At 52.4% G+C, this 20124-nt stretch overlaps 1 protein-coding gene across 14 annotated transcripts in view; it reads left to right on the forward strand.

The window, feature by feature from the left end:
- Positions 1–20124, forward strand: part of LOC105472007 (calcium voltage-gated channel subunit alpha1 B) — a 253579-nt gene that overhangs the window by 180138 nt on the left and 53317 nt on the right. For all 14 annotated transcript variants that reach the window (XM_071078713.1, XM_071078714.1, XM_071078711.1 and 11 more), the window contains 6 exons: positions 728–888; positions 4325–4462; positions 4642–4843; positions 5160–5324; positions 5665–5775; positions 6235–6318. In XM_071078713.1, the coding sequence (XP_070934814.1) occupies positions 728–888; positions 4325–4462; positions 4642–4843; positions 5160–5324; positions 5665–5775; positions 6235–6318 (861 nt within the window). The remainder of the gene's footprint in view (positions 1–727; positions 889–4324; positions 4463–4641; positions 4844–5159; positions 5325–5664; positions 5776–6234; positions 6319–20124) is intronic.

Here is a 20124-nt window from a genome sequence, read left to right on the forward strand (position 1 = left end):
CTCCTGGTGCAGCTTGGCCTGGGCTCCTGGTCATTCCTGTTTCTGTGGCTGAACTCTGACCTGTGAGGTCAGGCCTCCTAGGCATCCAGCCACTGCCTCTAGCACCTCCTGCCCCTCCATCCGGGCCAAGATGCCTCCCCTCACAAGAGACACAGCACCAGTCTTCTGTGTCAAGGAAGCTGGCGGTGGAGCCTCTCTGCGGTCAGGGGTCTGAGGGCCTTGCAGGGCACTGGAATGCCTGGGGGCCACCTGGACCTCAGTGGTCCTCAGGTTTCCATCCTGTAGGTCCTCTCTTCTGGGTCCCTTCACATCCTTTCCTGCTTCTAGCCCCTCCCTGTGGCTCCACCTCTCCTCATGGCCCCACCCCCCACCATGACTCCGCCCATCTCATCGTGGCCCCACCCTTCCCCTCATGGCTCCACCCTCCCACCATGACTCCACCCCTTTCCTCGTGGCCCCACCCATTCCCTTATGGCCATGCCCTCCCACCTTGGCTCCACCCCCTCATCATGGCTCTGTGGCTGCCCTCATGGCTCCACCCCTCTCCTCATGGCTCCACCCCTCCCCATGGCCCTACCCTTCCCCTCATGGCCCCACCCTCCCACCATGACCCCACCCCTTTCCTCATGGCCCCACCCTCCCACCATGACCCCACCCCTTTCCTCATGGCCCCACCCTCCCACCATGGTTCCACCCCCTCATCATGGCTCCGCCCCTCCTCCTGCAGGCTGTGTTTGACTGTGTGGTGAACTCCCTGAAGAATGTCCTCAACATCTTGATTGTCTACATGCTCTTCATGTTCATCTTTGCTGTCATTGCCGTGCAGCTCTTCAAAGGGAAGTTTTTCTACTGCACAGATGAATCCAAGGAGCTGGAGAGAGACTGCAGGTAAACTGAGGCAGGGTGCAAGGTGAGACACACAGCCCCATGATGCAGACAACACTGGGAGTTCCCTTGGGATCAGGTGGAGCTGGTCACACGGCGGGAGACTCCACTGCGAGCATCATGGACCCTGCCTGAGGGCCAGGGAGGGGCTTGCTTGAGAAGTGCTAGTGCCACCACAGAAGACGGGAATGCATCCCCTCCCCAGCACCACACCAGGGGCCCCCAGCACTTCCACCTCAGCAGGGTCAGGAACCAGGTATGTTCTGAGGGACACAGACATCCGGGGAGCTCAAGGTGCCCACTGAGCAGGGCTTCTCTGAGCCCTAGAGATCTTGGCTGGGCTGTGAGGCAGAGGGACTGCCCGATGACGGGATCCACTGTCACTGTCCGCGTGAGGCCTCAGAGCTTCCTGTGCCCAGCCCTGCCTCCAAAGCAGACAGGAGAGGGGCCTTGGGGAAGAGCTGGGGGAAAGCTGGGTAGCTGCCTGTGTGGACCCTGGGCCAGGCAATACCCACAGTGTCTTCCTGCCCACGCAGCAGCGTCGCAGCTGCCTCTGTGTGAATATCGTGCAGCTTCCTCCTGTACTGGTGAGTGGTGGGCACTTGGCTGTTCGCGGCTGGGAGCGCGGCTGCACGTGCACATGTCCGCCAGGGAACAGTAGCAGTTCGGGGAGATGTATCTGTCTAGGAGTGGAATTGCCGGGTCCTGGGTGTGTGTGTGCTCAGCCTTAGTAGATGCTGCCAGGCCCTTGTGTGAAATTACGCTCTCTCCAGCCCCACATCCTAGCTAAATCTTGGTGTTTTCTGTCTTGCCTTTCTGGGTGTGGTGGTCATTCACCATGGTTTAATTTTATACTTGTGAGATTGAGCCCCCTTTCCTAGGGGGATTGGCTGCTTAGCTGTTCTTTTTTGGAAGTGTCTGCCTGTGGTCCTGCGTCTGCTGTCTGCTTCTTTCCTGTTGGTTACCAGGAATCATGTAACGTTCTGGACAGGAACTCTTTGTCACACGTACAGATTGCGGACGTCTTCTCCTCCTCTGATTGGTGCTTTCTACTCTTTTAATGGTGTCTTTTAAAAAACAAAGTTCTTCTTTCTTTCTTTCTTTTTTTTTTTTTGGGACACGATCTCACTCTTTCGCCTAGACTGGAATGCATTGCTGCTATTACAGCTCAATGCAGCCTCGAACTCTCAGGCCCAAGTAATCCTCCCTCCTCAACCTCCTGAGTAGCTCGGATGACTACAGGCACGTGCCACCATGCTTGGCTAATTTTTAAAATTTTTTGTTGAGACGAGGTCTTGCTATGTTGCCAAGCTGGTCTCGAACTCCTGGGCTCAAGCAGTCCTCCTGCCTCGGCCTCCCAGAGTGCTGGGATTACAGGCATGAGCCACTGTACCCAACCATAGTTCTTGATTTTAATATAGTCCAACTAATCCTTTTTATTCTTTTATGCTAAGTACTCTTCATATCCTGTTTAAGAAATCTATCCCAAGGCCAGGCATGTTTTCTTGCGTTTTCTTCTGAAAAGTGTTATTTTTGCCTTTCATATTAAGATCTGCAATTTACTTGGAAGTTGATTTTTATGTGTTGCATGAGGTATGGGTTAAGATACGTTTTCTGATAATAGATATCCAATTCACCCAGCGTTGTTTATTTGAAAAGGTCAATCTTACCCAGTGTAATGGGGTTTTTAAAAAAACAAAAACAAAAACAAAACAGCTTTAGGCCGGGCACAGTGGCTTACGCCTGCAATCCCAGCACTTTGGGAGGCTGAGGTGGGTGGATCATGAGGTCAGGCGTTGGAGACCAGCCTGGCCAACATAGTGAAACCCTGTCTCTACTAAAAATACAAAAAATTAGCCGGGTGTGGTGGCGGGCACCTGTAATCCCAGCTACTCAGGAGCCTGAGGCAGGAGAATCGCTTGAACCTGGAAGGCGGAGGTTGCAGTGAGCCAAGATTGTGCCACTGCACTGCAGCCCGGGTGACAGCGCAAGTCTCTGTCTCAAAAAAAAAAAAAAAAAAACCGAAAATGAAAAACAAAAGAACAGCTTTATTGAGATATAACTAACACATTATACTGTTTGTTTATAACAATCTACTGAAAGTGTGCAATTAAGAGGTTTTTAGTATATTCACAGGTACACGCAACCATCGCCACAGTCTATTTTAGAACACGTTTTCAGCACCTCAAAAAAAAAAAAGAAAAATAAACCCACACCTTTTAACTATCATCCCCTACATCCCTGTCCCCACCCCTAGCCAACTAGGAATCTCTTTTTTATCTCTGTAACCCTCTCTGTTCTGGACATTTTTTGTAAACCGAATGATACAACGTGTGGTCTTTTGTGAGTGGCTCCTTTTACGTGATGTTTTCAGGTTTGCCCACGCAGTGGCCTGTGTCAGAGCCTCGTTCCCTGTTACGGCTGAATATCTGCTCTCTGCCACATTTTCCTTATTCTTTCATCTGCTGATGAACATTGAGTTGTTTCTACCTTGTGGCTGTTATAAATGATGCTGTCGTACACATTTGTGTCCACATTTTTGTGTGGATCTGTTTTCGCTTCTCACGGGTATGTACCTAGAAGTGGAATTAATGGGTGATTGGGTAACTCTGTGTTTAACTGTTTGAGGAAATGCCAGACTATTTCCAAAGTGGCTAAAGCATTGTGTATTCCCACCAGCAATGCACGAGGGTTCTGAATTCCCCATATCCTTGCCAACACTTGTTGTTTTCCATCTTTTTAGTTTTGGTATTTTTAAACTTACAGCCATCGTCGTTGGCGTGAAGTGGTGTCTCGCGGCGGTTTTGATTTGCCTTTCCCTGATAACGACTGGTGTTGAGTGGCGTTTCATGTGCTTAATAGCCATTTGTGTATCTTCTTCAGAGGAGTGTCTATTCAGATCCTTTACCCATTTTTTATTTGTTTTTTTTTAAATTTATTAGAATAGTTACTTACGTATTCTAAATACAACTCCCTTATCAGACAGAGGATTAGGAAATAAGTATTTTTTCCCATTCTGTGGATTTATCTTTTTACTTTCTTGATGTCCTCTGAGCACAAAAGTGTCAGATTTTGATGCAGCCTAATTTACCTCTGTATTTTTTATTTTGTTGCTCATGATTTTGGTGTCACATCTAAGGATCCATTCCCAGACTTGAGGTCATGAAGCTTTGCCCCTGTTTTCCTCTAAGCATTTTGTAGCTGTAGCTCCTTACACTTAGGTCTTGAATCCATCGCGAGTTAGTTTTTGTCTGTGGAGTGAAGCAGGGTCACATTCATCCTTCTGCACGTGGACATCCGGTTGTCCCAGCACAGTCTGTTGGAGAGGCCATTCTTTCCGCACGGAGTGGTTTCAACACTCTCTTCAGTGTCGGTTGATACGTGGGTTTATTTGGATCTTTTGTCTTTGCCCTCTAACCTCCCATGTTCTTATTCCCAGGGGTCAGTATTTGGATTATGAGAAGGAGGAAGTGGAAGCTCAGCCCAGGCAGTGGAAGAAATACGACTTTCACTACGACAATGTGCTCTGGGCTCTGCTGACGCTGTTCACAGTGTCCACGGGAGAAGGCTGGCCCATGTGAGTGCTCATCCTGCTCTCCGTAGCTGGGGCAGGCAGTCCCTGAGCTCGGCCTCCCTTCCTCCCTCCATCCCTGGGCTCGGGCGTGGAAGCAGACCCATCCTTGTGGTGCGGGTCTTGCGTTCTTAGGGCTGTCTCCTTTGGGGGTTTCCCTGACACACGCTGTCCTCTTGGCCCAGGGTGCTGAAACACTCCGTGGATGCCACCTATGAGGAGCAGGGGCCGAGCCCTGGGTACCGCATGGAGTTGTCCATCTTCTACGTGGTCTACTTTGTGGTCTTTCCCTTTTTCTTTGTCAACATCTTTGTGGCCTTGATCATCATCACCTTCCAGGAGCAGGGGGACAAGGTGATGTCTGAATGCAGCCTGGAGAAGAACGAGGTAGGTGGACGCTCTGTGGAGTCTTGCAGTGGACAGCGTGAGCAGCACTGTCAGGCTTTCCTCCTGCACACAAGTCACTCACAGCCGGGTCAGCTTTGGCTGCCACTGTCTGCCAACACCGGGGCAGGGCCTCCTTTCTCCTGCAGAGGGACTGGATTTGGTGGGTTGAGGCCTGCTTGGAGAAGGTCTGGGCTGCCTCGGTTTGCCCTCTCTCGTCAGGGCTCCCCGTGAGGCTGGTGAGACGGGGCTGGTGCAGTAGACGTCACAGGGTAGGCTTTCTGCTTTTGAGTCTCTGTGCTCCTTTCTCCCCTGACAGAGGGCTTGCATTGACTTCGCCATCAGCGCCAAACCCCTGACACGGTACATGCCCCAAAACAGGCAGTCGTTCCAGTATAAGACGTGGACATTTGTGGTCTCCCCACCCTTTGAGTACTTCATCATGGCCATGATAGCCCTCAACACCGTGGTGCTGATGATGAAGGTGTGTGGGGCTCAGCACGGGGGCAGCTGGCGCTGCTAGGGATTGGGATCTGACCCTGAGGCTGAGCGGAGTCAGCCTTCTTCCTCCCGGCATGAGCCAAAGAGGAATGGCCTTGCACCCTGGCCAGCACGGGATGCCTGTGGAATCCTGTTCCCCTTTGTTGTCTGTGGGCTGGGACGGTGGGGAGGTTCTGGGAGGACTCGTGGAGAGCAGGAAGGGGTGTCCCAGGCCTGGGCAGGCATGGAGTTCTGTCCGCCCCCCTTGCTTGGTCATGGTGGTCCCAGATGGGGTGTCTTGGGGCTGCCAAACCCGTGGCCAACAGCACGTCTTCCCCGGGCAGTTCTATGATGCACCCTATGAGTACGAGCTGATGCTGAAGTGCCTGAACATCGTGTTCACATCCATGTTCTCCATGGAATGCGTGCTGAAGATCATCGCCTTTGGGGTGCTGGTACGTGCTTTGGTCCCCCCTTTGCCTTTTGACAGCCTGCATTCTGGCTCCCCGTCTGTAGGGCGACCTTTGGGGGCTCACAATTTGGAGCTGGGAATTTTCCAAGTACCCAGAGTGTATGTGACACTACAGGGGCTCTGGGGAAGGGGCTGTTCTGACCCTCTCGGCTGCATAAGCTCTGCCCCCAGCCGAGGTCCCGGGAGGCCGGCAGGGCTGGGTTCTTCCTCTTTGGACACATGGCCCTTAGTCCTGCCTCTGCCCAGGCCCAGAGGTGTCTGTGTCCCTGGCTTTGACATCTGCTTAGCTCTGGCCTTGTGCGTGCCCCCTGGGGTGGCCCGTCTGCCCTGTGCTCTGTGTCTGTCACCCTCACCCCTTTCCTGATCGGGGCCACCACCTATACCTCTTTGCCGACAGAGCCCTCATCAGCCGCTGGCACTAACTGCTCTTCTTTTTCTCTAGAACTATTTCAGAGATGCCTGGAATGTCTTTGACTTTGTCACTGTGTTGGGAAGTATTACTGATATTTTAGTAACAGAGATTGCGGTAAGTAGCATTTCTGTCCCTCCTTCAGCGTCCCCAGGTGGTTTCCTTCTAGAGGCTGCTCCCCTCAGTGCATCTCCGGGCCCTGTGTTGGCCTCTTCCTGGGTTCCCCAGGACCCCCTGGATGGACCCCCTGGACATGTGGAGGCTTCGCTCCAGGGGTGGAGTTTAGGGATTGGGTGTTACCTCAGCAGATGTTCTTTCTTGCGTAAGAAAGTGGTTCTCAAACATCTTTTGGGCCTGAGAGTTACCTGGAGCTCCATGGTAGCAAGTAACCAAGAAGACGTGAGTCTTACATTGGTATCTGTATAATGTGTATCTAACAAGGTGGTATCGAAAATATATAAACTGAAACCCGTAAGGATTTATATTTTAAAATATTGCCCCCACCATCTCTCTCTCTCTCTCTCTCTCTCTCTATATGTGGGGAAATACTCATTCTTACCAAAGCTATGTGGATTATGCCTTAAAATTGCCCAGTGCTGGGACGTCAGCTTGTCTCAACAAATGCCACAGCGTCTGATCATAAAGCAACATTTTTTGAGTACAACACATTACTCTGGAGATAAATGGCAGAAACCTCATTTGTTTGGTCTTAGGTTGAATTTTGGAGAAGCAGATGCAGAAATGAGCACTCACGTGGAAGTTACGTCTTAAGTGGTGTTCCCAGTAGAAACCAGCCGAGGGCGTGGGGAAATGGGTGGGAAGAGAAGGACCAGAATGCTGCGTCCCAAGCCGTCCTGGTGGGTCGGTGTGCGTCATCTCCCAAGGGACTTCTGGCAGCAGCCTAGGTCGCACCTCAGAGCTATCCCTGCTGGAAAGGGAACTGCAATGTGTTTGCCTCTGCACCCTCCGCAAGGCATTAGGCTGAGGGCTGCACCTGGGGTGTCAGTTCTCAGATGCTTCCGGCTCCCCGAGTAAGCCACGAGTGCTGTGAAGGAGCCTCTGCACCCAAACTGTTAGGGCTGAAGGGACGTCTGACACCATCGGGAGGACCTGCCAGAGTGCCAGGGCTCCTTCCTGTTCTGCCCACACTTCACATTGGGTTCACTGTGCTCGTTCTTCAGGATGGTGCTGGTCATGGTGTCTGGGAGACAGAGCAGAGCTGCCTCTGCTGTGCTGGTCCAAGCAGAGCTGATGTTCATCATCCCGTTCCCCCCACCACCCTTTCTAGAGCCCCTGACCTGTGGCCAGCCTTCTGCTGCACTGGTTGCTGGCCTGGTGGCCTGGTGACCCAGACCCTCAGCCCTGTGCATCCCAAGTCCCTACTTGCTGCCATTCCTTTGTCCAATCCTGGCTGCTGTAGTAATCCAGTCACAGTGGAGACTGCTGCTAGGAGCATGTTCATAGGAGCATGGAGAAAGGCGCAGTGAAGCCCCTGATTCCCAGAACTATGCAGTGGCAGCTCTGCCCTTCACAATAATGAGGGTCAGGTGATCTGGCCAGCCTGGACACTCTTTGTGATGCCCGCTGGCCTTCTGGCACAAGCAGCCCCAAGTGACCAGGTGGCCACCATGGCTTTTTGTGTTGGGTGGTAGAACCTTCTCCACGTGTTTGAACCAGGGCTTCTAGATTTGCCAGACCTAAATTTGGGGAAGATGAGCACAAAGTTCCTACTGGGTTTCTGGAGCGATGGTGAGAGGGGCCACTTCTCCTTTCACCATTTCCTTGATCCTTGCATTTTACTGATTGGGCACCCAGTGCCATCGATTGGCCATTGGTTCCTCTTGAAATATGGCAGCCCAACCCCATGAATGTTTCACCAAGCTGGCATTTTGTCTCTGCCTTTAAGGTCAGGGCAGCATCTCCTGAGTGGTGTTGCGTTAGATGGTCCAGTGGACCCTGAGGTCACCTGGCTCACATGCATCCCCTGCGTGTGCTCCGAGCTGATGTTATATGAAATCCTGTGTTGGGAAATCTCTGACACCAGCCCTGAGATGGTAGTGCTGCCACAGTGCTGCACCAGGAAAGGCAAACCCACACCTGGGATGTGGGTGGATCCCGGTTGAGACAAATCACTGCCTTTTCCAGGAGAAGGAGGTCTGATACAGTCGGCTGACCACTAGGTGGCTGGTTGACAGCCACAAGGCATGGCACCAAATGGAGGCCCAGTGTTGCTGTCTGCTCACCCCAGGTAGATAATCGTCAGTGGTCATGGCTGGATCATCTGCTGAGAGGCTCTTGGCCATGATGGCCACCCTATCCAGAGGTCTGCTGTGTGGACACTGGGGCTGGTGAGGACAGAGGCTAGCCGATATCTGTTGGTCGACTTATCCCAATGCTTGGTTTTTAGTGCCCCATGGTGAGCATTGGTTCGCAAAACAAAGGCCGGTACCCCATGCCTGTTCCCAAAGCCTGTCTGTCTGCCTCTCCCCTAGACCTTGTTCCCTCCAGGGTCCTGACCAGCCGTTTGTGCCTGCCTCGGACCCTGTTATCCTCAGCACAGGCAGCTTGTTTTCCACCACACACAGAGCTGACCAGGTACCCTGCCCAGGGCTCTGCTCCACCACTGTCTGTCAGGCTGTTCCCATGTGAGGCTGTAGTGAGGCCTGCACCAGTACACCAAGCAGCCCATCCACAAGCCAGGTCTGCGTTTCCCCCTAAGTTGTAGTGAATCCCTATGAAGTGATGGCGGGAATGAGGTGAGGACGTCATTGGTCAACAGAGGTGTATGTCATGGTGATGGCGGGAGTGAGGTGAGGACGTCATGGTCAACAGAGGTGCGTGTCATGGTGATGGCGGGAGTGAGGTGAGGACGTCATTGGTCAACAGAGGTGCATGTCATGGTGATGGCGGGAGTGGGGTGAGGACGTCATTGGTCAATGGAGGTGCATGTCATGGTGATGGCGGGAGTGAGGTGAGGACGTCATTGGTCAATGGAGGTGCATGTCATGGTGATGGCGGGAGTAAGGTGAGGACGTCATGGTCGACAGAGGTGCGTGTCATGGTGATGGCGGGAGTGAGGTGAGGACGTCATGGTCGACAGAGGTGCGTGTCATGGTGATGGCGGGAGTGAGGTGAGGACGGCATGGTCGACAGAGGTGCGTGTCATGGTGATGGCGGGAGTGAGGTGAGGACGTCATTGGTCAATGGAGATGCATGTCATGGGGAATTGGGCCACATGTTGGGTGCTGTGTCCTCTAGACATGCTTGGGTTTGGTCACAGAGGTCAGGAGCCCTTCCCTTGTTCACTGGGCCTGTGGTGGTCTGACAGCACACCACTATGGGGAGATGCTTTGGTGTCATAGACAGTGGTGTCTCTTGGTGACACACAGCTGCCACCAGGGCCAGGAGCTAGGTTGGGCCCTCTCGTTACGCTTCCGTTCTGTAGATGGCGTGGCCTGCTCCCAAATGCTAGGTGTCTGCACTGACTTATCTGTGGAGGCTTTCCCAGGACTTCACCCCGTGTCCTTACCTACCACATTACACATCAGGGACCCTGGGGGCTGCTGGGTTTTGTGGCCAAAGTGGCAGGGCCATTGCTGTCACGTCATGGGTCTGTTAGAGACCCCACTCATGCTCTGAAACCTCTCAAACGTGGCAGCGTTTTGAGTCACAGCAGTATTTCCTGAGTGGCTTATACCATCTCCAGAACGCAAAGCAGCCTACCTGCAATAGAAGTGTGAGGGGCAGTCACTAACTTGTCTTTTACCTTGGAGTCCTTGTCCTGGCATAGTCCAGACCACCGGGCCCCTAAAAACTTCACTGACATGGAAGGTCCATGAATCCTTATAAGATTTATCACGTCAGGGCATCTGATCTAAGTAATACAACGTCATCAATGTTGTGGACCAGTGTGGTGTTCTGAAGAATGTCTTGGTCAGGCATAGTGGCCCACACCTGTGATCTCAGGGCTTTGGGAGGCCAAGGCAGGAAGATCACTTGAGTCTAGGAGTTGGAGACCAGTCTAAGCAAGATGGCGAGACCCTGTCTCTTCAAAAAATTTAAAAAATTAGCCAGGCATGGTGACACACACCTGTAGTCCCAGCTACTCAGGAGGCTGAGGTGGGAGGATCGCCTGAGCCCAGGAAGTCAAGGCTGCAGTGAGCTGTGATCGCATCACTGCACTCCAGCCTGGGCCACAAAGTGAGTCCCTGTCTCTGAAAAATAAAAATAAGAATTCTAAATGATTAAGAGTCCCTTTGGACTGTGTCGTGACATAGGGTCAGACTGTGAATGTCTGCTGTGCATGCAAACTGCTTCTGACCCTGCCTAGCAGTGACCGCTGAAGAGTGTGCTCACCAGATTGGCACCTGTGTGCCACGTCCCAGAGGCTGAGCAGTTCTGTTCTTTAAAGATATCGAATCTCCCACAGCACTGGGTACTGTGCTTGGGTTATTTGGGGAGTAGTCCACTGTGATCCATTGTGATCCAGTTTTCTTGCACGGTCCACACTGGTGAATTAAATGGGAATGAGGTGTAGACCAACCACCCCTTTGTCTTTTAATTATTCAAGGTGGCACTAACCTCTCCATTCCATACTGGATGCAGTGTTATAATTTACTCTTTTGGCTGGGGGGTGTCGGTGTTGAGGACTTTCCTATTGTTGTGTCGAATTCACATGTCGAGGGGCCAGTGTGGCGCATTCTGCCAGTTAGGACAAGGCAAATGAACACCAGCTTTGCCCGGGCACACGAGACCACTGAGAGACGGGCCTGGGCCAGGGATTCATTGGTGTCCTGGCCCCTGTGCACACTGACATGGAGCCACAATCTCATTTTAGTTCCTTGGCACCAGTGTTATCTCGGACCTCGTATCCCACAGCCTTCAAAACATCCAGGGATTCTTCTTTCTCCGGTGTGCAGTTTCTCAAGTAAACGAGCTAGATCTCCTTGGGGAGGGGCAGATGAATGGCTGCTGTCTAGACTCCCTCTTGTGTTGCAGGATTCTTCTGCAAGGCGGCCCCGTCTCTCCTCTAAGCTATGGACCCTGGATCTGAAAACGGACTGGTTGAGAGACAGGGAGGGAGTGTGTTTGTCCACTGTGGTGGCTGATCCCAGCCTCTGCTCACTTACTTGGATTCCTTTGAGTTCCATATTTACGGACGTTCATCTCACCAAGCAGCATCCTTGTTGGCGCTGCCCCTCTGTCCTGCCCTAGGAGTGTCACGGCTGATTAGCTGCCACCGTGGACCTTTGCAGGTCAGGGCTTTCGGTTGCCATTGGGGCCTTGCCACCCACTGTAGTGGTTCCAGGCAGCCAGCTGTGGAAGGGAGCCAGCCTCGTGTGATTGTGCGCTGCCATGGAGCCTCTGCAGCTCCGGAGCCTTCTCTTCTGCCCAAAAGAATCCCTGCTCCATGACAGTGTCTCCTCCCATCAACCCTGGCCTGCAGGAGATAACCACCAGGGACCTTGTGCGTGATGCCAGTGCCCTGCTCCCAAAATGCTCTGAGAAGCTGGTTGGCTCATGGGCACTTAGATCGTACATGACAGGTTCTTTCTAGCATGCCCACCTCTCTGAGCCTTCTGGTCCTGTGCCCAGCATCTGCCAAGGCCGTTCTGGCACCCCCCACCTCATTTAATGTGGGCCATGAGGTTTTCCAAGCTCCTGGGAGTCATCCCCGCAGCCTGTTAGCACCTGCTTCAGGTGCCCTTGCCAGGGCATTGGATCCTGAGTCATGGGAGAAAGCTCCCCTACATTAAAAATAGTTTTTTATCCAGCCTGTCTTCCACCCATCCTCATCCAGTCCCTCCCACCATGGTCCTCCCACACTCCTCCCGCACATACCCATTACATCACACAGCCCTTCACTGAGCAGCCTGGGTTTCACTCAGCAGGACCACGGCTGCCCCAGTCGGGCTGTGTGAAAACTCGAGTTGTGAGTCTAGTGGCCAGCGTGGGAAGTGAGGTGGATCTTGGGGAGAGTGAGCACCATTGTGGAAAGCATCCACCTCACTGAGACTCCTGCAGGTGTTCAGGCAAGACAAAGTGAGGTCCTCCAGCAGGGAGGGGACGCTCCTGCAGGCCCAGGCAGTCCCGGGGCATCTGAGAACTCTGTGTTGGGGGCACGCCCACACTGGTGTTCCTGCTCTGCATGTCCGGCCTGCCCTCCCTCTGCGGGTGCTGACGCTGGAGCATGAGAAACTTGTGGAGCCCTCTCCAGAGCCCTGGTCCTCCCTCGAGTCCCAGGCTGGTCAGCACAATCCACCACAGACCACATTTGTGTTATGCTTGGAGTTGCTAATTGACAACTTACACTTACAACTTTTTTTTTCCCCAGAGTAACTGGGGGCACTTAGCTATGGTTCACCAGCTCTACCGTCCTTGCAGTGCCCATTCCTGACAGCCTGTGGATGCTAATGATGTCTTGCAGCATCATTATTGCACCCCTTTCAACCCTTTACAGATTTACCCAAGATGAAGGTTTCAGCAGTTTTAATGCTACAGCACACCGGGAGTTACTGTCACCTCACTTACCGCCCACCAGCAGAGGAGAATCTGGCCAGTGAGCTACTCCCCAAGGGCTCCATCCTTCCAAGTCAGCTTCCAAGGAACCACCTCTGGTGCCACCTGTCTTTGGATCAGAACCTGTGATCCAAATGTGATTTTTTAGGAAGTGTTTCCAGGAATAGTTGGTGAGGAGGGCGGCAGTTGGATAAGGAAGAGATCCAGTTTCAAGCAATTCCATGTAATTTGGGCTCCTTCCTTCAGGGGGACTCTGAGGGTGGGGTGGATGCCACATCAGAGCTGTCCCAGTGAGGGGCAGGAGAGTGCAGCCTGGGCTCCTCATGCAAAGCAGGTTCTGGCAGCCTGTGGGAATCCCACATCAAGAGACTCGAGTGGGCCGGGCACGCTGGCTCAAGCCTGTACTCCCAGAACTTTGGGAGGCTGAGGTGGGAGCATCGCTTGAGCCCCGGAGTTCGAGGCTGCCCTGAGTTATGATTGTACCATTGCACTCCAGTCTGGGCAACGGAGCAAAACTCTATCTCTAAAAAGAGAGAGAGAGAGAGAGAGAGAGAGAGAGAGAGAGGCGGGGAGGCAGGAGGAGAGACAGAGGGAGAAGGAGAGACTGCCGCTGCTGGGTGTGAAAGTGCACTGGGAGCCGGTGTGGACAGAAGCAAAGTGATCACAGGGCCTGTGTGGCTGAAACACTAACGGTACCTTCTCACTTTTGAGGAAAGAAATTCCTGACTAAGTCATGGGTAAAAGATGAAATGATGGAAATTAGAAAATATAAACAACAGAAAAACAATGAAAATACTATATATTAAAGCTCATGAGATAGCTGAAGCAGTACTTAGAAATTCACAACCTTAATGTTTATATTAGGAAAAGAAAACAATGTAAAAAATTAATGAGTTTAGCATCTAACTTTAAAAGTTAGAAAAAGAATAACAGAATAAGCTCAATAAAGTAGAAGAAAAGTCTAAGAATAGAAATTAAGAAAGTAGAAACCAAAGACTAGAGAGAATCAAAGTCTAAACTTGGTTCTTTAAAGACTTAAAAATTGACACACCTCTGGCAAGATTAATCAAAGAAAAATAAGAAGACGAAATACATGATGTAAGGCAGAGAAAAGGGTCATGACGGCAGGTACAGGAGAGATTAACGTGAATAAGGTGAAGGAGAATATTGTGAACAGTTTATTCCGGTACATTCGAAAACCGAGGTAAGTGAACACATTACTAGAAAAATGTAAATGACCGAATCTGACAAAAGAATAGAGAAAAACCCTAAATGGTTCTTTATTAAAGCATTAAAGAAGACGAGTCAATAAACAATCTTCCCATAAAGAAAACACCAGATTTTAGTGGTCTTACACATTAGGTTTCTACCTAAAATATAAGGAAGGATCATTCCACTCTTAAACGGATTTTTCTAGAGAACAGAAAGAGTGAACATTCTCTAACTAGGCTAGTATAATGTTGACATTAAATTTTTTTAAAAGAAGAGAAGGCCAGGTGCAGTGGCTCAGGCCTATAATCCTAGCACTTTGGGAGGCCAAGGTGGGCAGATCACCTGAGGTCAGAAGTTCGAGACAAGCGTGGTTAACATGGTGAAGCCCCGTTTCCACTAAATATACAAAAATTAGCCAGGCGTGATGGTGCACCCCTGTAATTCTAGCTACTCGGGAGGCTGAGGCACAAGAATCTCTTGAACCCAGGAAGTGGAGGTCACAGGGAGCTGAGATTGCGCCACTGCACTCCAGCCTGGGCGATGGAGTAAGACTCTTTCAAAACATCTAAATAACCAGAACTCTGGCACTGCTGGTGGGCGTGCCAGCTGGCACAGCCTCTGGGAGGGCTCAGCAGCACCTCGAAAGTTGGACAGGTGCTTACAACTCAGTAACTGTACTCCTAGGCGTGTGTCCCAGAGGGCGTCTGCGCAGATGACCACCAGAGGCATCTTCACACCAGTGTTTCTGGCACCAGTGTTCTGCCAACCAGAGGCATCCGAGTGCCCGTCGGTAATAGAATGTACCAGTTGTTAGCGTTGCTAATGCAGTGAAGGGCCGCATAGCAGTGAAAATACACAAATGATGTGAAATTGAGCTCCCCACTGGAAACACAGCTTTGGGGGGTTTCTGTGTGTGCGCCCCTTTCCAGTGACATCAGTGTGGATGCTTCTCAGAAACAGTTTGCTGTCAGAACACAGGTGTGCGCAAGTCACAGAAGCCTGCGAACGGCCGGATCCCAGAACAAAGGCCAGGAACAGGCAAACAGAATGCATTTTCAGAGTTTATGGTAAAGCTGAAAAGACAAGCCGTGATTAACAAGAAGGAAGGGTAGTTGCTGCATCTGCAGAGGAGGCAGGGAGACCCAAGAAGGGCTTCAGAAGTGGTGGTGATGTTCCGTTCGTAAAGCTGGGTGATGAATATGTACAGACACCTGGTTTGACTTTTCTTTAGAATGTTTACGCGTAATCTTTTACGTGACATGCTTTATGATTTAAAAAAGTTAATGATGTGAGTAATCCAAGCAAAAAAGCTGAAACCTGCCATTTAATCAGAAAAATCAGGAAAGTTTAGTCCCCCTAGCGCTGGTGTTGTGTTTCCCCATGGCTGCCTCCTCCCTGTGCGTCTCGCCCAGAAGCAGTTAGTCCCAGTGCGCTTTCCGAGAGGCACAGGTGGGCCACATTGCTGACTCCTGAGGCCTCCTCTTTGGAAACAGAAACCTTTATTCATCAAATAAAGTGATGGAAACATTGAGCTCCCAGCTGTAAGGACAGAGCTTGGTGGGGAGGGGTGGTTTCTGCATGTGCGGCTCCTTTCCAAGAGGGGCGAGGACTGCGGACTGCGGGCTGACATCAGAGATGTGCAGAGAGCCCCAGTGCCCAGCCGGGTTCTAGAGAAACCTCCCCACGCCCCAAAGAGGCCCTGGCGTAGGGCAGAGGCCTTGATACAAGGCAGATGCCTGCTGCAATGCAGGCAGCCAGAATAACCCACACTCCGTCCCTCAGCTGCGAGACAGTCGAGCCTGGGGCTGTTTGTGGTCGTTTCAGACCCTGGTTCAAGCAAGCCCTCCTTGGCAGCCCCTGCCAGCCCTGGACACCCAACCAGCAGGTGGCGGCCTGAGAGCTGCCGGTTGGAAAGCTCAGGTGTCCCCTGGCCGCCCTTGCTCCTGGAGCCCAGGTCGTCTCCTGTTCTGCCCGGAGGAGAAAAGATGAAGGGAAAGCCGTCGTGTGGACTGATGGTGCTTTGTTTTGTCTGTGTGTCTGTTTTTCATTTGGAGCCACTTCATATGTTTACTTTGTGAATGCACTTTTTTTTCTTAGGCAAAAATATGACTGTCAGTTCCCATCCCCAACTTAAAAATCAAAATAGAGTTTTAGCAAGGGCACCCAGAGAGAGGGCTCCAAGCAAGCATGAAACTGACATTGATTTCTTTGCCTGGAAATAAAAAAAAAATAAGTGTCTGTGAGTCATCTTTGGATTTGCATTACAAACAAGAATGCAAATGAATGCCACCTTGTCTGCATAACCTACAGACTTCAAAAATATGTTTTGATCTGATACATTTTAAGAAAAATATGCAGTTTACCAAAATCCTAAAATTTTGTAGTTAAGTAATCAGAGTTTGAGTTTTTGCTTGTGTTGATGACTCATTTTTCTCTTTTGTTTTCTGTTTTTGTTCTTGATTTACCTTAACCTACCTGCTGACTCACGCCATCCAACCAACATACAATGCGAAAACCCATGTCTCCGTCTGTATGTTGTGCACCTGCTGCTCACACCTCCCCAATTTGTAAATAATACGCAAATATCCATCCATGAAAACATCACATGTAGGAAACGGTTGGTTTCAAAACTCTGAACGGTTCTTGCAAGTCCTTGCTTTGCTTGCTCAGCTCCCCTCCTGCCCTCTGGTTCCTGGGACTCTAGCCCCCTGCCCTCTGGGCGTGTGGCTGGATGTGGCTGCACCCACTCACCTCTGGCCTGCTCCCTCCCTCAGCTCTGGGCGTCCAGCAGGGCTTCTGAGGGCCCTCCTGGCAGCGGTTTGATTCTGGGAACTGGCCTTGGGCGGGGCTTCCCTGAGACCTGCCCAAGGAGAGGGAGGTGGGGTTTCTGGAGTGGGTAAATGTCGAGGGCAGTTTTCCCTATTGGGACTGGCTCAGACTTGGGGAGGCTTTGCGGGACATGAGTTTGTCCCTGATCCCTGCGAGTCCATGGTTCCTGTTGCACAGCCATCTCCCACCTGCTGTGTCCCCATCGTACCAGTCGAGAAGGCTCAGCTCTGCCCAGGTGGCCTCTGCAGAGTCCCCTGTAGCATCTGTCCTTCTTGGACTGACCTGCCTTGGGGTGGGCGGGGTCAGGCCGGGGGTTCAGGGCTCAGGGGCAGGGCTTAGAGTCTTTGTCTTCATGATTCAGAAGGGTTCTTGTAGGGCTGAGTAAAAGAAGGGGGCTCTGCCCCTAGAGGCAGTGGAGCCCAGGCTCCCCCATTCGCATGTCACCGAACTGTGTGTGTGCCTCGGTCAGCAAGCTCATGTGGAGTGCGGGTCCAACCGGAGCTTCCTGCTGGGTCTTCAGGAATTTTAGAGCCAAGATAGTTGGTAACCGACCAAACTTTAGCTGTGACTGTGGAAATTAATGTAAAGTAGAAGATATTTGAGAGTCACGTAGAAGTGAATGTTTGCGATACAGCGATTCACAGTTGCACGGAAGAGCTTGCGTTTTGAGAAAATACCATTCGATGCTGCAGAAACACCCAGGTGATGTCATCTGCATCCAGCTCGTGCCAGTCAGGCCCCTGCTCAGTGTCACCTCCTCAGAGAGCCCTTCCCCACACTGTCTGTCCTGTCCTCCCTCTCCACCACAATCCACACCTGATGTGTTACTCATGCACGTGCACGTCCCTTTCCCGTCTTCAGTCGCCCGTCTCATTAGAACGACGACTGAATGGGAGCCACACAGCAGTTTTTCTGCACCTGCTGGGCCTTGTCCTCTGGCGTGGTACCTGGCCCACGTCGTGGCCCACACATCTGGGTGGGGTGCCCAACCGACACTTGGGACAAGCCCTCACTTCCGTGTGACTCTGGCCAGAGGCTGTGGTGGTCTTGGATACAGGGTCAGTGGGTCACTGTTGTGGCATGGTGTCCCGCAGTGCTAAGTGCAATTTTAAATCCCTTTTCTCAAGTGCTCCCCACCTCCTGGACTGGGTATCCCCATGTTTCTACTTTGTGAATGAGAAAGGTGAGGATTGAAGGGTTAGGGACCATTGTCCCATGAAGGTGAGTCAGCAGCCATGTTGAGGGCACAATGATGTGCCTTTGGGGCACCACAGACCTTTTCCCTCTCAGGGGCAAGTAAGGGAGGGCCTGACCTTGAAGTAGGTGTGGCTGCAACAGAAGCCATGGACTCTGTGAGGACGGGGCAGGCTGTGTCCGGCTCCGAGGGGCTGGTCAGGAAGTCTGTGAGGATGGGGCAGGCTGTGTCCGCCTCTGACGGGCTGGTCATGGACTCTGTGAGGATGGGGCAGGCTGTGTCTGCCTCCGAGGGGCTGGCTGAGACCAGAGGTGACGGTGCAGGTGCACGGCATGGTGCTGCGTGTGCTTCTGTCCCTTGCTGTCTTGCATGCAGCTGGCATGGTGCCTGGCTTGCCACGCTGTGCTCGAACATCTGTGGCTGCCGTCACCGTCTGTCTTCATAGCTCTCCAGGGCGCCCATCTCCTGCCCCCAGCCTCTCCTGAGTACCCACGGGAGCCCCAAGAGAAGCCAGGAGGAAGAGGGGAATGTGGGTCTCCAGAAAAGCAGAAAGTGATGGTGGCTGAGGTTGGCATTCATGTGTTAAGTCATTTGGACAAACTTACTCTCCACGCACCTCTCACCTGCCCTGTTGTTTTCCAGTCCTTCCTTCGTATGTGGCAACCTTTATTTTCCCCAGTGTCTTCAGGAAATCTTGTCTGTGCCGCTGCCTGACCATGCTTTGAACCAGTGGGTGCTGTGTTGCCCCAGTCACTGCCCCTCCAGACCCATTGAGCACATGGTTTCAGAGTGGGATCCTCCAGCCCCTGGCTCTGTTTCATCATCTTACATAAGGGTCTCCTGACACTGGAGACTGCGGCCCTCCACCCCTGCACCCATGTTTCTAAGATGGCTGGCTTCTCTGTGGGTCCTCGTGGCCCAGAGTTCTTGGCCATCTTGTCTACCACAGAGATTTTATTTCCCTGGCACAAGCAGGTTATGGAGCTACGGGTACACTTGTGATGCCCTCTGGGGTCACACCCTGAGGTCTGCTGCCGCCTTGCTGATTTGGATCATAGCCCGTCCTTGTGCCCACTGGCCATGGATATCATTCAAAACCAGTCCTGCTCCCACAGTTCCAGCATCCCGCCTGAGAGCCAGTCCCTCGAGTTGAGTCGTCAGCCATCCTGCCCCTGCGAGTGGAAGTGGCAGACCCAGGCAGAGGATCCTCTGAGTACGGGTCGGGCCACTGTCCCTGCAAGGAAGAGTGAGGCCCACCCCTCCACTGATGCCTCATTCCCACATAATGGTAGCCCTGGAGAGGCGGGACGCTCTGCCAGGCCCTCACCACCTCTGCGCCTGCACGTGCTCCTGCTGCTGCTGTCTCATTCGACATCTGTGTTCTCTTTATTTGATGACTGAATCTGACAACACAAACGTGTCTCTGAGCCTGAGCTGCTTGCATATTTTAAATGCTGCAGTGGCAGGAAGCTGCTCTCAGGCTGTGTGTGGGCACCTGACCTCTAGGTAGACAGGGCAGAAAGCCTCCTGGGTCCACAAGCACCCCCATCTGTGCATGGACGCCTCCCCAGAGCCTGCTTCCCTGAAAGGGATGTGCCAATACAGTAATTCAAGTGCCCTGAGACCTTGTAGAGGCTTTACTCCTAGGTCATCTGTGGAGTCCCGGGTTTATCCATTTATCCTTGTGCTTGATTTTGAGCGCCTTGGATGAGGGAGCTACACTAGACAGCCTGGGTTCTCTAGAGCAGAGGCCTGTTTGACCGTGAATTGCAGAGGTGGCCTCCGTGGTGTGAGCAGCAGAACACCTGTACCTTCCATAACTTGTCTGCACACACCTGGAGCAGCCTCAGAGGAAGTGTTTGCCCCTCTGCCAGGTCCCAGCTGGGGTCCAGCAAGCAAGGGCTTTGCTGTCTGAGCCAGGAAGGAAAGGGCATGGCCATGAAGCCTGGGCGGGGCTCCCTTCAGGGGTGCTCGGTGGAGAAGCAGTCATGCCCAGCACGTGGTCAGCTTGGCCGTGTCCTGCGAGAGGCAGTCACTGCTGGGGGCCCAGCCACAGGTGATCTCCCAGCTCACCGGCCGCAGAGATGCCTGGGAGAACTTCTCTCTCTGTCGCTCACGGTGGGGGGTGGGGAGAGGCCTTAGAGCCAAGGAGGTTTTCTCTGATCTGC

Source organism: Macaca nemestrina, chromosome 14, assembly GCF_043159975.1.
Source record: "Macaca nemestrina isolate mMacNem1 chromosome 14, mMacNem.hap1, whole genome shotgun sequence".
Lineage (NCBI taxonomy): Eukaryota > Metazoa > Chordata > Mammalia > Primates > Cercopithecidae > Macaca > Macaca nemestrina.